We start from the raw sequence: 14063 nt of genomic DNA, 5'->3' as shown, positions 1-14063 counted from the left end.
AGGAGGGGCAGGTGGGTGGGAAGGGAGTTTCAGACCTGCCTAGTGAGAGGGACCTGTGAAGATCCAGGAAGCGGTGGGCTCTGCAAGGGTAGAGCTCAGCAAAGAGGGCTGGGTGGAAGGAATACAGACCAGAATCAAAGCCAGAGGCTGAAGAGCCCTCCTTACCCATTCACCCTCCTTGGCTATTCTTTGGGGGCCTCTGGAGTCCCCTGCCACCTGCCTGAAGGGAATGGGGCAGAATGCTTGTGTGGGTAGACTGCATCAAGGCGCCCTGCTCTCCGGCTTCCATCATCTGCCTGCTCCTCCCCTGTTCTGGCTCTGCAGCCTGTGTGCACCCAGGCACGGGGGAAGTGTTCTGGACGTGGGCTTCCCCTGCCTCGGTGGGATCTGTCGGTATATTTGAGAGGCCCGGCTGCAGAGGGGTAAAGCATAGAGACTCTGACTGCTTGGGTAGAACCACTCACTGCTCCTCATCCTCCTAGTTGTGGGATCTTGGGAACATCGTTTGACCTTTTCGTGTCTCAGCTTCTTCATCTGTAAAGTGAGGTAATAATAATACATGTCTCAGAATTGTTATAATGATTAAATCAGGGAATGGACCTATGTAAAGTATCAAGGACAGGGCCCGGTACATGTCAGCTATTATTATTATTTATCTGTCTGATGCACCTGCCGGGCATCTCATGGCAGTCAGAGTGGGGTGGAGGCTACGCCAGGGCACAGCACGACTGTCCCCAAGATGACTCACCGTTTGCCTTGGGATGTCCTCCTCAGACACACTGACCTAGTCCCCTGTCCCTGCAGGTGGAAGCCTCTATCAGATGTCTGCTGAGCAGTCATTCCACAGGCTGGTCCCCTTCCAGGAATCCTGAGCCATAAAAACGTGCTCTGTCATTGGCTTTGGCAGGTGACAGAAGGCTCTGCCTGCCAGTTATAGGAATGGGACAAAAGGAAGGCCCAATGCCAAGGATCCCCCTTGGCTCCCAGTGAACAGGTGATCACCAGGCCACCTTCTCAGTCTCTCGGAGGTGGGGGTGGGGGAATGAGAGACAGACACGAAAAAAGAAAGGCACAGGAATGGTGGTGTTGAGGGGAACAGGTAGGGGAAAAGTGGGTTTAGGACACTTTTATTTCCACCGATTTGAATGACTGTCTCCCAGCCCTGCACCCACCTCACCGTGTCCCTTTCCTCAGTTTCCTCTCTCAGACACACAGTGCAGACCAGAACGAATGTGATGTACGCACAGTACAGCATAGCATGGCGGTTAAATGAAGCCAGGCAACTTGAGTGTAAGGCTCGGTGTCATTGTATACCAGCTGTGTGGCCTTGACAAGTTACCTAATACCTCTGAGCCTCAGTTTCCCCAGCTGCAAAGTGGGAATAACAGTAGTACTGCTTCATAGTAGGGTGGTGGCAGAGATTACATACAGGTGAGGCACTTGGAACCATGCCAGGCACTTACAGGCTCCTGTGGCCTGCCTCACCACCCCCAGCTCCTTTTCCACCCACCCAAAGTACGGGCAGCATGAATGGCACACAGACTCCGCTGATGGTCTCTGGAAGCTCCTCTGCAAGAGCTTCTAGACCAGGTCACTGGCCAGGGCAGCCTGAAACTTCAACTCACTCCCCACCTGCACTCCTAACTCCCCCTGAACGCTCTTCTCCAAGCACCCCTGTGACCTCAGCCTGTTATTCCTCCCTGACAATAGCCAAGCTGTTCTTCCTTCTTCCAGATTCCCAGAACTTGGATAGGTGGTTTTGGGCTTGGGGCCAGATTCACCCACAGGTCCCCCTCTTTCCCTGGAGGGGCATTTAAAACTCCACCATGGTTTCCCGAAGTGTGGACACAGCAGAGAACCTGGGGGCGTTTATCCAAAATACAGGTTTTTCCATTTCATACCAGTAGGACTGAATCTGAATTTGGGGGATGGAACTTGCGTTTTGACAAGCTCCTGGGAAGATTTTCTAATACACAGTATAATTGAGATTTTAATCACAAAACCAGCAGCTCCACCCCAGCTCCGAGAAAACAATCATCGGCGGGAGACAGGGGCTCGGCGTCCCGGAGCTGGGGGAGGATCGTTAGAGACGTGCTTTTCCCGGTCCAGGCAGACGCAGCAGTAAAGGAAAACCGATACGGTGAGGCCTAAGGGACCGAGTCCTAGAAAGCCCGGGGAGGGGCCTGCGCCTCTGTCCAAAACCCTCATTAACTCGCTGAGCAATTACCAGGCGCTGCGGGAGTCGAGTCGCTGTGGCGGAGCCTCCGTCTCTCCACCCTGTCAGAAGCAGGAGTGAGGCAAAGAGGACGGTGGAGGAAACTGAGGCCCAAGGAGGGGACGCTCCTTGGCACGGAGCCTGCAGAAGGCTGCCGTCTGGGCCTCCGCCCGCACTGCCGCCAGGGAGCGCGGTGGGGGTGGGGTGGGAGCGTAGCCCTCGAAAACCCCCTCGTTTCTTGAAGCTCAGCCACAGCTTCATCCATCCCAAGGCGCCTTCCTTTTTCTCCAGCCTCAACTTTCTCAACCGCGTCCGCCCCGAGTGTGCTCGTAGGGCGGGGAGTGGGGGCATGTGGTGTGACTGTAGGGCGCCGCGGTGGGAGGCTGGGCAGCGGGATTCCCCACCGGAAAGCAGCCCAACCCCTCTCCCGGGCCGTTCGAGACCCTGAACCGAAACGGGAGGTAGGACGCCCAGGCCGGGAAGCGCGGGAAGCGGCCCCAGCCCGGATTTCCCTCCCGGGTGGGGCCACAATGACTCACCCCCTCCTCCTTCCCCCCCAATTTCCTTGTTTGCATTTCTCTTCCAGGCCACGTGGCGGCCGGTGCAGCCACTCACCGCCCCAACCCGGTCACCTGGGCCCGGCGGCCTCGGCACACACCCCGCGGCCTCAGCGCACCGGCCCCCCGCCCCCCCCCCCGGCGCTCCTCCCCACTGGGGTTTCTCAGGGCTGTGGCTCCTGCCCGCGGGTCCGGTTTCCCCTCCAGCCCGTGCCACCCCATCCTACACCCTTCGGGACTGTAAGGCCGGGAGCCTCCTCCCCGCCCCCTGGGTCCGTAGGGGAGGGAAAGGGGGCGGGCAGTGCAGGGGGTGTGACAGCTCCCGCCCGGACTAGTGCCAGCTGCAGCCTCGCTTCAGTGCCCTGTGCCAGCTGGCTCTGTCGTCTGGGACGGAGGTGGAGGTTCGGGGCTCCTGTCGCTGACAGGGGGGATTCCCCCCCAACCCCTCAGCCCTCTACCCACCCAAGAGCAGCCTCTCCTCCCAGCCTTGCCTCTGGCTGCTCTGGCAGGCGGTCGAGTTAGAAATTGGCCCTGGTCACTGCGCCTGAGACTTAGAGCCCGCTCCCCAACCAAGATCCTCCTCTCCGAGCTGGCCAGGACTCCCTGGGGGTCCTCCCCAGTCTTTTGCTAGAGCCTGCACGGCTGGGCGAGCTTGAGAAGGAACATGAAGGTGGGTAAGGTGGGGCCTGGGGCGAGGAGGAGAGGAAGCAAGACCCGATTGGGATTTTGGGTTGGAGAGAGAGGGTTGAGGATTGGTCAGGGGTGAGGGAGGAGGGGAGAAGGGTTTGAGCTGAAGTTGCGATTCTGGGGGATCCAGTGAGTCCATAGCCTCAAACTGGGAAGTGGTGGATGTCCCTGCAGCGACTAGGGCAGCAGGGTGGGGCAGAAGTTCAAAGAAGACCGGGAAGGACGGCCGATCTCCGGCCAGCCAGCGGGAGACCCCTAAGTGCGCCAGACCGGCAGGCCCGGCAAAGGTCTTCCTGTCCCTCCCCCAGCTCCTGGCAGGGTTGCAGCACCTCCGCCTGCTCAGTGCAGAGGATTCTAAGGAAGTGGTGCTGCCTGGGGGAGTTGTGCCCCGGTCCAGCTGCCTCAGCCCCATGGCTGTCCGCCTTCCTCCCCTCCTCACAGGTTGGCTGGCCAGGTGAGAGCCGCTGGCAGGTGGGCCTGACTGTAGAGGACAGCCCCGCTCTGGGAGCACCACAGGTGGGAGGCCTTCCAGACGTGGTGCCGGAGGGGACGCTGCTCAACATGGTGCTAAGGAGGATGCACCGGCCCCGAAGCTGCTCCTACCAGTTGCTTCTTGAGCACCAGCGCCCCAGCCGCATCCAGGGGCTTCGCTGGGTGAGTGCCCGTTGCCCACCCGGGCCAGGGCCCAGGGCTGGGGAGGTGGGGTTGCGGGGGAGGTCCGTGCGGATTGGGAGCACAGGCATGCTGGAGGCAGCCCAGCTTGCTCTGGGGGTGTAGGGCGAACCACCGGATGGACAGTGGGTCAGGCAGCTTAGCAGCAGCGTGCGTGGGTGGCCCACACAGCCCTCTCAAGTGTGTCTGTGTGTGTGGCGTCCAAGAGCCCCCATTTAACATAGGGGTAAGAAGCACGGGATTTGTCATTTATCCATCACCTCTGTGTGCCTTGGGTTAGGTGCTTGTGTGCTTTCTAGGTGGGGGTGGGAGACACGTGTGAAATACTGGGGAGCAGGTCAAGTCAGGGGTGAGGTAGGCTTGGTTACCATTCTCCACACATCACCGTGGCAACATTCTCTTTTAGTGAGAGACTGAACTGCACCAGTTTTGCCTTTCGATTTTGGGGTGAGGTGGTCATGTGAACACTGCTTGGCATCTGGCTTTGGGGCGGGGCAGGGAAGGATTCTGAGAAGTTTAGAGGATCTGAGATGACTGGAGCCGCCCTTGCGAGTGAAGAACAGCTCGGAGCTGCAAGCGTGAAGGAGAGAGCAGGCAGGGGGTAATGGTGGGGTGGGGTGCAGGGTAGTGGTTGTGGGATTCAAACCAGCTGAGAAGCGCTCCTCAACCACCCCGACTTGACAGAGTGACTTCACCTGAGGTACCGTGCGTGTGCCCACCTGTGTGTGGGTGTACTGGGAGGGCACTTGGCTAACGGCGTGGAAGAGTGAGGGGAAAGCGGGGACAGGCGACAGACTTGGGAGAGCTTATCTCTTAAGGGCAAGTCCCCCAGAGTAGAATGACCACCACCTTCTGCCTCCTTCCTCCTGCCTCTCTCAACCGCCATTTATAGTTACCAAAACCTGAGGCTGAGTAGGGAAAACGGAGGCCCACCAATATGAGGGGTCATCTTGCAATCAACATCGAGAGGGGACTCTAGGAGACAGTCCCCCAAGCCCTCCCTCCCAATGTCTTCCAGATAAGGGTCCTGGGTGGTCATGATGGGGCTCTCGAGGGGACAAGGGAGCTGGTCACTTCTGGGCCTAGCTCCACTGCTTCCAGGTCACTGGCAGTAGTAGCTGCTGCTGGAAGCCAATGGGCTGGAACACTCCCTCCCTCCTTCCCTCTGAGGCTATAATTACTTGTGCATTTCCTGTCCCCTTCCCAGCTTGCAGAGGCAAGGTGGGGAGTGGAGGAAAGGTCAGGTGCTAGGACAATGAGGTCACTGGAGGATCCCCTGGGACCCAAAGTCTAGGAGCCGGTAGAGGAGGCCGCCAGCCTGTCTCCTGACGCCTCCAACCCCTGGTGTGCTTGGGGAGGCAGGAAGGGGGGCGGTGAGGGTTGTTGCAGTGTAAATGGGGTCAAAGGCCCAGAAACAAGGCCTCTCCCCTGTCAGGTAGGGGGGCAGGTGGGAATTGGTGATCAGAGGAAACCTAGATTTTTCGGGCTGGAACAGGGGCCCCACCCTCTCCTGATGACCCGGTCTGGGGAGTGGAGGTGGGGTCATTTTAGCCCACTGTGTCTGTGATGGAGACTGGGCATCTGTAAAGCTGTACCTCTCATCTCTAGATGATGCCTGTGACCCATGAAGAGCTCACATGAAGGACGGTGCCAGGCAGGGAGTGTGCACACACAGGGTAAAGGGTGGACATTGTGAGGGGGTAGAGCCCAGGGTCCCAGGAGGACAGTGCTGGGAATTATGCAGCCCATGTCCACCTCATAGAAAATCTACCTCATAGAAAACCAAAAGGCGTGCCCTGGCTGGTGTGGCTCCGTGGATTGAGTGCTGGCTTGTGAGCCAAAGGGTGGCTGGTTCAATTCCTACTCAGGGCACATGTGTGGGTTATGGGCCAGGTCCCCAGTAGGGGGCTCTTGAGAGGCAACCACACGTTGATGTTTCTCTCTCCCTCCCTTCCCCTTTCCCTAAAAATAAATAAATGAAATCTTTAAAAAAACTTTAGAAACAAAAACCAAAACCCAAGGGGGAGCCCATCAACTTCCTGAGGCCTAAAGAGAGCACTTTCTGTTCCTGCTAGGCCAGGACGAGAGAAAATAAAAGCAGGTTACAGCAGGAAGGCCTGAGGTTAGATACAGAGAGGACTTGCCAACTCTAACAAAGGTGACACTGGAATGGAATGGAAGAACCTCTCCTTTGGAAAACGTGAAGGAGCAAGGAGATTGCCTGGTGCCTGGGAACCAGTGGGGTAGGGATCATTTGGTCTAGAGGCAGGGGCAAGATCTGGATGACCTCTGGTGGGTCCTGTGAGCTCAGAGACACCTGGGGATGCTTCCCTTTGAGTGATTGTTTTGGGGTGGTGTCGCTGTGCTACATGTAACCCATCCAACCTGTCCAAATAATGAGAGCAGCTGCTAGTTATCTAGGACTTACGTCCCAGGGACTCTTCTGCAGGCACCTAGGACACATAAAGAGTGTCAGATGCCCTCACAGGGGCCCTCCCTGTGAGGCAGATGCTAATGCCATCGCCTCATTTTAGAGACAAGGAAACAGAGGTACAGAGAGGCTCAGTGACAGGTCAAGAGTTGCACCACTGCTAAGAGACAAAGCTGGACTTCAGTCCCGGGTAACTTGGCTGCAGAGTCCAAGCTCATGGTACACTTTTTCTTGCTGCAGATGGTAACATGACACCCCAAAGCATCACCCCACTGATGCATCCTTTCCCTGTCCCCCCATGCGTAGCTCTGGCCTGAGAGCCTAGCCATGGCCTAATGGAACTGGACAGCCAGGGCCCCACGAGACTGTCTGTGCCTGTCCTGCCAGTGGGGCTCTGACAGTCAGTCACAGGGATGGGGGGTGGGCCGGCCCTCGGCACTGGTGCCGTGGGAGCTAGCTACAACTCTTCCACCCTGAGTTGTTCCTATGAAGCCATAAAAGGGGGTGGTGGGTGAGGACCTTCACCCTGGCTCATACCTGCTACTTCTTTGCTACAGAGAATCCCTAAGCTGATGTTCAGGGTCATCAGGTGAAGGACAGGGTCAGGCAAAGTCCACATCTTGCAGTGTCCAGGTTAATAGGTGCCCACCATGAGATAAAGATTAATCAAGTTACTTAACATTTACTGAGCAGTTACTGAAAGCCAGGCACTGCTCCGAGTGCTTTCTCATACTACCTCATCGGACCCTCATGCTAACTCTACAGAATAGGCACTTTCATTACAGCTGAGGAAACCAAAGCACAGAGAGGTTAATGAGCAGCCCAAGGTCACACAATTAGCTGGTAATGGGAAAAGCAGCATTTGCACCCAGAGCACACTGACCACTGCCTCTGAGTAGTACCCCCACCCCAACATGGTAGGGGCCCAGAGGGACTATGACAACAAAGCTATTGAACTCTGTGCTGCCCAGGGTTCTCCAAGCTTACTTGCCCAAGGAACATTCCTGAGGGCAGAATACCTCTACTATCTCAACTTCCAAGGCACAGTGGCGGGGGGGGGGGGGGGGGGGGGGGCGGGGAGGGCATGGGGTAGCTGCCATAGAGGCAGTGGGGCAGAGTGGCTAAGAACATGGGCCGTGGGACCAGACGGGCACTGTGTGAATCCTGGTGTTCACCTGTACCTACTCTCGGGTCTGGTTATGTAACCTCTGAGCCTCCTTTCCAGTGTGAAGGGGCGACAAACACCTCCTTTTAGGATCAGCCTCGGTAGCAGTTTTTCGAAGGAGCTTTCATTTCTAAGCAGTGTGCAAGTTACTTCATCTCTCTGGGTACCTGCTTTCCTTGGCAAAACGAAAGGGCCGCCTTCAGGTCCCCTCGGCTGTGTGGGCCAGAGTCCCCATCCTCTGACCCTCACGCCCATCTCCTGGGGCAGGGCCGGAAATGGCTTAAGCAAGGCCTGTGGATCTGGGATCTGGGTGGTGACCAGCCTGGCCACATGACCTGGCACCTCTCCTCCTGATGTGCCCTCGGGGTCAGAATAATACCAGGAAGCGAGCGTGTGCTGGAGTCTGGGTTGTGGGCACTGGAGGGAGTTGGGGCAGGGACTGGAGCCACCTGGGCATTTTGACATGAACAACAAGAAGTCATTAGCGCTCAGCACTGTTTGTTCCAGCTCTGGGGGCTGGCTGGGGAGCATGCCTGCCCTTCCTCCTTCCCTGGCTCCTCCTCCTCCTCCTTATTTCCTGTTGCTAAGTCTCCAGGGCTCTGTGTCTGGCACCAAGCTGGGCCCCATGACCCAGGCAGGGATACCCTTGGGACACCTAGGGACTTCCGTCCAGTGCTGGGTCAGGCGCCTCCACACGCCAGACCTCAGGCGTCTGCCTGGCACATGGTGGAAGATGCCAGAACCAGGGACGGGGGTTCAGGCCCCAGGCCTGGTTGTACCCAGCTCCCCAGCCAGGTCATTGTCAGGGCCCTGAATGCAGATGAGAAAGCAGGAGAACACTGCTGAGAAGAAGGGGGAAGGAAGAGGAAGCGGCAGGTGTGGTGGGTGGAGCGAGACCAAGAATGTGAGCACTCCTGGTAGGGACCGGAGGTGATCCACAGCTGTCTGGCTGTCTCAAGTACGTATGACTGAGTTACCTAGTGCTTCACCCCATGAGCTTTGTTTCCTCGTAAATCAGAGAAGATGAGTACAGCCTGCCCCGCCTCGCTCACACCTGACCCTGCGTGGTACAGGGTCAGAGGGGATCACAGAGGTGCTCATGCTTTGTAAAGTGCTCTGCCTTTGGGAGGGCTCTTACAGGGTAGGGTGTCCTGTCCAGAGATGTCTGCACATTTCAGTTCTCTGGTGACAGGAAAATAGGGGTGGGAGAGGTTTTCATGGCCGCCATCCCAGGACACACAGGCTGGGTGGCATGATTAATACAAGAGGCGGGAGACCTCGTTAACTAGTGTTTCTGCACGAACCCGGTCTTCCGGGGCCAATCCCGTGCACTTCCAGGCCCTCCTCACTCTTCCAGGGTTGTGGACTAGCAGGAGCATCTCAGAGAGGAAAAGGGCTTCTGAGCCAGCGGCTGCCCTGTGACTACTCGCAGATGACTAATGATAGCTAACATGTCCATACAACCATATGCCAGGCAGTGCTTTGAACATTCACTGTGTATTAACTCACGCAATCCTTCCAAAAGCCTAAGTGGGTATTAGGAGTGTTTTATAGATCTTATAGACAAGGAGACTGAGGCAGGGAGAGGTTAAATTGTATTCAGAGTCACACTGCTGGGACGTGGAGGAGGAGGGCTTTGAACCCAGGAGCATGGCTCCAAGGTTTGTGTTAACTCACAGGCTGCACCGAGGCCCGCACAGGGCAGGAGGTTTGCCCAGTGTCTCGTGGTCGGGCACAGAGCCTGGCTCCATGATCAAGCCTTAGGGCCCTAGCCCAGGAGCAAGTGATCCAGGCCTCCCGAGCCTCACTGCTTGGCCTCTCAGGTCCCCGTGCTCTCCTAGGTGTGGTATACCTGGGAGCCTGGGCACACCTGGGCCCCGTGTAAGCAGAACCGGGATCTCGGGCTGCTCACCTGTGGGGGTGAAGTGCTGAGGTGTCTGGGGATGCAGTAGCAGTATGGGAAAGAGGTGATGCAGGGCATGAGGGGCGTTCAGTGAGTATTTGTTTACAGTTGTCCCCTCATTCAGGGGTTATGTCCCAAGACCCCCACCGTGCCTGAAACCAGGGGTAGACTGAATCCTATCTATACTATGTTTTCTCTGCACACACACACCTTTTCACTCAAGGAAGTACTGGACTGCTAGTCTTGGGCACACCCAAACCTCTGGCATCACTGCTGGTGCACTCTGGGTCGTTATTAGGGAGAATAGGGGTTGCTTGAACATAAACTCCGGGATTCCACAACAGTGGGTCTGATGACCCAGATGGACGCTGAGTGACTAACCGGTGGGGAGTTTATACAGTGTGGACACGCTGGACAAAGGGGTGATTCACATCCCAGCAAGATTTTATCATACTACTTAGAATGGTGCCCAATTTAAAACTTTTGAATTGTTTTTTTCTGGAATTTTCCATTTAGACCACAGTTGAGTATGGGTGACTGAACCCTCGGAAAGCAAAACCACAGATAAGGGGGAGACCGTATTTACTGAATTAGTAGCTAAATGGATGCGTTTGGAGTTGGGGACTGGGCCAGGGAGTGGGGAGGTGGGGGTGTGGTGGGGTCCGGGAGCTGGATCTGAAGGCCTGGTGCTGATATGTGGACTCTTCCCCTCGCCCTCAGACGCCACTCACCAACAGCGAGGAGTCCCTGGATTTCAGTGTGAGCCTGGAGCAGGTACAGGCCTGGCGGTGGAGCTGGGAGCGGGCAGCATGGCCTGGGCATGAGGGCCTGAGCCAGATGTTCTGCCCCCCCCCCCCCAGGCGTCCACAGAGCGGGTGCTCAGGGCTGGGAAGCAGCTGCATCGACATCTCCTGGCCGCCTGCCCCAACCTCATCCGAGACCGAAAGTACCACCTTAGACTCTATCGGTGAGTGGAAGCCTGGCTTGCCTCCCCGCCCATCTGCTCTGTTTTCTCCTGCTCTCACTCTGTTCAGGCATCTGGGCCTGGCCGTGCTTCTAGCAGCACTGGGGCTAGGCCCAGGAAGATGACTTTCGGATGGAGAGTTCCTCTCCCTTTCTGCCATTTGACTCTCCTTCCTTTTCCCTGTTCCCTTTGACTCCTGTAGGCAATGCTGCTCAGGTCGGGAGCTGGTGGATGGGATCTTGGCCCTGGGGCTTGGGGTCCATTCACGGAGCCAAGCTGTGGGAATCTGCCAGGTCCTCCTCGATGAAGGTGCCCTCTGCCATGGTGAGCCTGTGCCCAAGGCAGGGCACCCGGAGCTGGGAAGGCCTGGGGAGCAGGTGTCCGCGGGAAGGAGGGTGGGCGTTGCAGTCCATATCCACACAGCCTCAATTTCCTCTCCTCCTGCATGCCTGGGCCTCTTCCCAGTCAAACACGACTGGACCTTCCAGGACCGAGATACCCAGTTCTACCGTTTCCCGGGGCTGGAGCCGGAGCCTGCAGGAATCCATGAACTGGAAGAGGAGTTGGTCGAGGCCATGGCCCTGCTCTCTCAGCGGGGGCCTGATGCCCTGCTCACTGTGGCACTTCGAAAGCCGTGAGTCGGCACTCGGCACCCTGAACCCTGCGCCGCCGGGCCCCAGGTCCCACGTGACTCCCAGACTCCTTGGTCTCTCAGTTGTCTCTCCAAGGGGATCCCTTACTCTCACTGAGGGAAAGGACCCTGGCTGGATCGGAGGCCCGAGCTCTGATCTGCATTCTGCCACAGACTTGCTGTGTGGTCTGAGCCCCCCCCCAAACCTGTTTCTTCCTCTGCAACTCAGAATGTGGGGTGCATGGCCTCCAAAGATCCCTCCCCCTCTGAGGGGCAGCGATGGCTGAGAGACGGTGGCCTTTGGAGTCCTCAGGCAGGTCTGGGTTCACGTTCCAGTTCTACAGGCTACTAGCTAGGTGGCCTTGGGCCTTTCTGCGCCAGCTTCTTCTCTCAAAGGAGAATGAGGACACCCACGTCATGGGGTGTCGTGAGGGTGGACTGGAACGCTGCACGTGCAGCGCTTTGTCCCGGTCAGGCACACAGGGAATGGCTGGCCATTAGTGACGACAGTCCTCACTGAGGCACTGGCTGACCCCAGCCAGGCCTGTGCTTGGTGGGTGACTGGTCTGCACCCCTGGCCTTGGGCCCAGGATTCATCCTTCGCTCCTGCCTCCCTTGCCTGCAGCCCAGGCCAGCGCACGGAGGAGGAGCTGGAGCTCATCTTCGAGGAGCTGCTGCACATCAAGGCGGTGGCCCGCCTCTCCAACTCGGTCAGTCCGCAGGCCCTGCCCTGCCCCTCCCCCAGGGCCGCCTCTCCTTGTGAGCGCCCTGAGGAGCACAGCTGCTAGGCCAGCATACACTTGCCCCCCCTTCTGCCTATGTCTTGGAAATTTCGTCTGATTCCTGCTCCCAGCATCCTTGTCTGAAAATCCTTCTGCCTCTCTTAGCCCATTGCCTCGCTTCGCATGGTCTGCAGCCAAATCCCAGGCCGACTGACCAGCTGCCTCTCTGTCCCTGAGCACTCACGTCTTTGGTCCTCCCCTCTAACCTGGCCCTCGGCCCCTAGACTTGCCCACTGACCCTCCCCTCCCTGCCCCACAGGTGAAGCGGGAACTAGCGGCCGTCCTGCTCTTTGAACCACACAGCAAGGCGGGGACTGTGTGTAAGTCTGCCAGTTGACAGGCAGCTGGGCACCAGGGACCTGGGCAGGGATGGAGGCCACGGAGAAGGAGGGGTGGGTACTGGGGGCATGTCTGATCTGTGGGCCTCTCAGTGTTCAGCCAGGGGGACAAGGGCACTTCATGGTACATTATCTGGAAGGGATCCGTCAACGTGGTGACCCATGGCAAGGTGAGTCCTCCCTTCTTCCCCAGCCCCCTGGGTGGTAACCACTCCCTGGTTCGTGCCCTCATGGGCAGTGCCTTTGGTGGGCCCAAGGCCACTGATCACCCCAGTCTTCTCCTGCCTCCGTGCTTCTCCCCAACATGGGCCAGTTCCACGAGGGCTGGGGGTTGGGCAGTTGGGCTGTGACTAAGGCCTGGCTACAGGGCCTGGTGACCACACTGCACGAGGGAGATGACTTTGGACAGCTGGCTCTGGTGAACGATGCACCCCGGGCAGCCACCATCATCCTACGAGAAGACAACTGTCATTTTCTCCGAGTGGACAAGCAAGACTTCAACCGTATCATCAAGGTGCTGTTGCTGGGGATGGGGAGGGCAAGGGACATGGCTGGGACAGTTCTCTAGAGAAGTGTGAGGAGGGAGGAAGGCCTAGAGGGCCTGTGAGGAAGAGGGAGAGAGAGGAGCTGGAGATGCTCAGAGACGAGAGCTGGAGGTGGGAGCACAGCCCTGGGTGTGTGGGGTGGTCCACAGCATGCTGACGAGGTTCAGTGAGCCCTGTGAACCCCGCTCTGTGTGAGATACCAGGGGGCAGTAATGGGGCTACAGAAGGGTGGGGGCAAGGTGTGGGGGGCAGTGTAGTGGAGGGTTGGAACCAGAGGGGTGAAGCAGAGGAGGGGCTGAGGCTGAGGAGGGATGGGAGTGAGGAGCAGATGCAAGCTGGGGAGTTGAACAGGGTGGGAGAAGGGCTGAGGGCCCTTGTGGGGCTCAGGGTCTGGAATTGGGGAGGTGGAGGGAGAGGCCCTAGAAATGGGAAAGGGACAGTGGTGTGTGCTGAGCGCTGGGTGTGGCTTGATCTCCAGGACGTCGAAGCAAAGACCATGAGGCTGGAAGAACATGGCAAGGTGGTGTTGGTGCTGGAGAGAACCTCACAGGGAGCTGGCTCTTCTTGCCCCCCAACCCCAGGCAGGAACCGGTAACATGCCCACCAAGCTCCCTCTCCACGTACTCTCCTTCCTTTTCCCAAGTTTTACTCCCTTCCTCTGTGTCATACCCATGGCTGCTGACCTCCTGAGGGTGGAGAGACATCCAGGGATTAAGAGGCACCCCCCTGAACCAGCCACTCCTCCACCCCAAGATGGGGCATGGCTGCAAGATAGGGAGGAGTGATGTGACTGATCCCTGGCGTCTGCCCTGGTGGTGGTAGGGGGAGTGGCGGCACGAGGGCATGGACGGGCCGTTTCCACTAGGTATACGGTGATGTCTGGGACCCCGGAGAAGATCCTAGAACTGCTGTTGGAGGCCATGAGGCCTGATTCCAGTGCTCATGACCCAACAGGTAGGGGCAGGAGACACCTGCCTGCTCTCTGACTCATCAGGTGGTCAGCCCAACCCGGGAGACAGCCAGGCACCTGCGCCTGATCTCGTGGGGTGCTGGATTGGTCCGTGGGGTCAGTCAGCAGGAAGTCCTCATTCCTGAGCTGTTGGCTTGGGTAGGGAGTGCAGTCACTGGGGCTGGGCGTTGGTGGTACCTTGACCATGTGTCATTGGGGGATGG

The 14063-nt window shown here is 57.9% G+C and overlaps 1 protein-coding gene across 2 annotated transcripts in view; it reads left to right on the top strand.

The window, feature by feature from the left end:
* Positions 1-1499: 1499 nt before the first annotated feature.
* The window catches only part of RAPGEF3 (Rap guanine nucleotide exchange factor 3), a 24361-nt gene continuing 11797 nt past the window's right edge, over positions 1500-14063 (top strand). The window contains exons 1-12 of one of the 2 annotated variants that reach the window (XM_037061117.1): positions 1500-3442; positions 3901-4113; positions 10351-10404; positions 10491-10597; positions 10797-10918; positions 11060-11228; positions 11851-11935; positions 12267-12327; positions 12439-12515; positions 12713-12859; positions 13369-13481; positions 13756-13844. In XM_037061117.1, the coding sequence (XP_036917012.1) occupies positions 3437-3442; positions 3901-4113; positions 10351-10404; positions 10491-10597; positions 10797-10918; positions 11060-11228; positions 11851-11935; positions 12267-12327; positions 12439-12515; positions 12713-12859; positions 13369-13481; positions 13756-13844 (1243 nt within the window). In that variant the 5' untranslated portion in view covers positions 1500-3436. Of the gene's footprint in view, positions 3443-3569; positions 4114-10350; positions 10405-10490; positions 10598-10796; positions 10919-11059; positions 11229-11850; positions 11936-12266; positions 12328-12438; positions 12516-12712; positions 12860-13368; positions 13482-13755; positions 13845-14063 lie in introns of those variants that run through there. The other variant, XM_037061116.1, reaches the window with a different exon arrangement.

The sequence above is a fragment of the Sturnira hondurensis genome, unplaced genomic scaffold (assembly GCF_014824575.4).
Source record: "Sturnira hondurensis isolate 20B ecotype Veracruz unplaced genomic scaffold, ASM1482457v3 Scaffold0013190, whole genome shotgun sequence".
Taxonomy (NCBI): domain Eukaryota; kingdom Metazoa; phylum Chordata; class Mammalia; order Chiroptera; family Phyllostomidae; genus Sturnira; species Sturnira hondurensis.
This window is presented reverse-complemented; position numbering and strand designations above follow the sequence as displayed.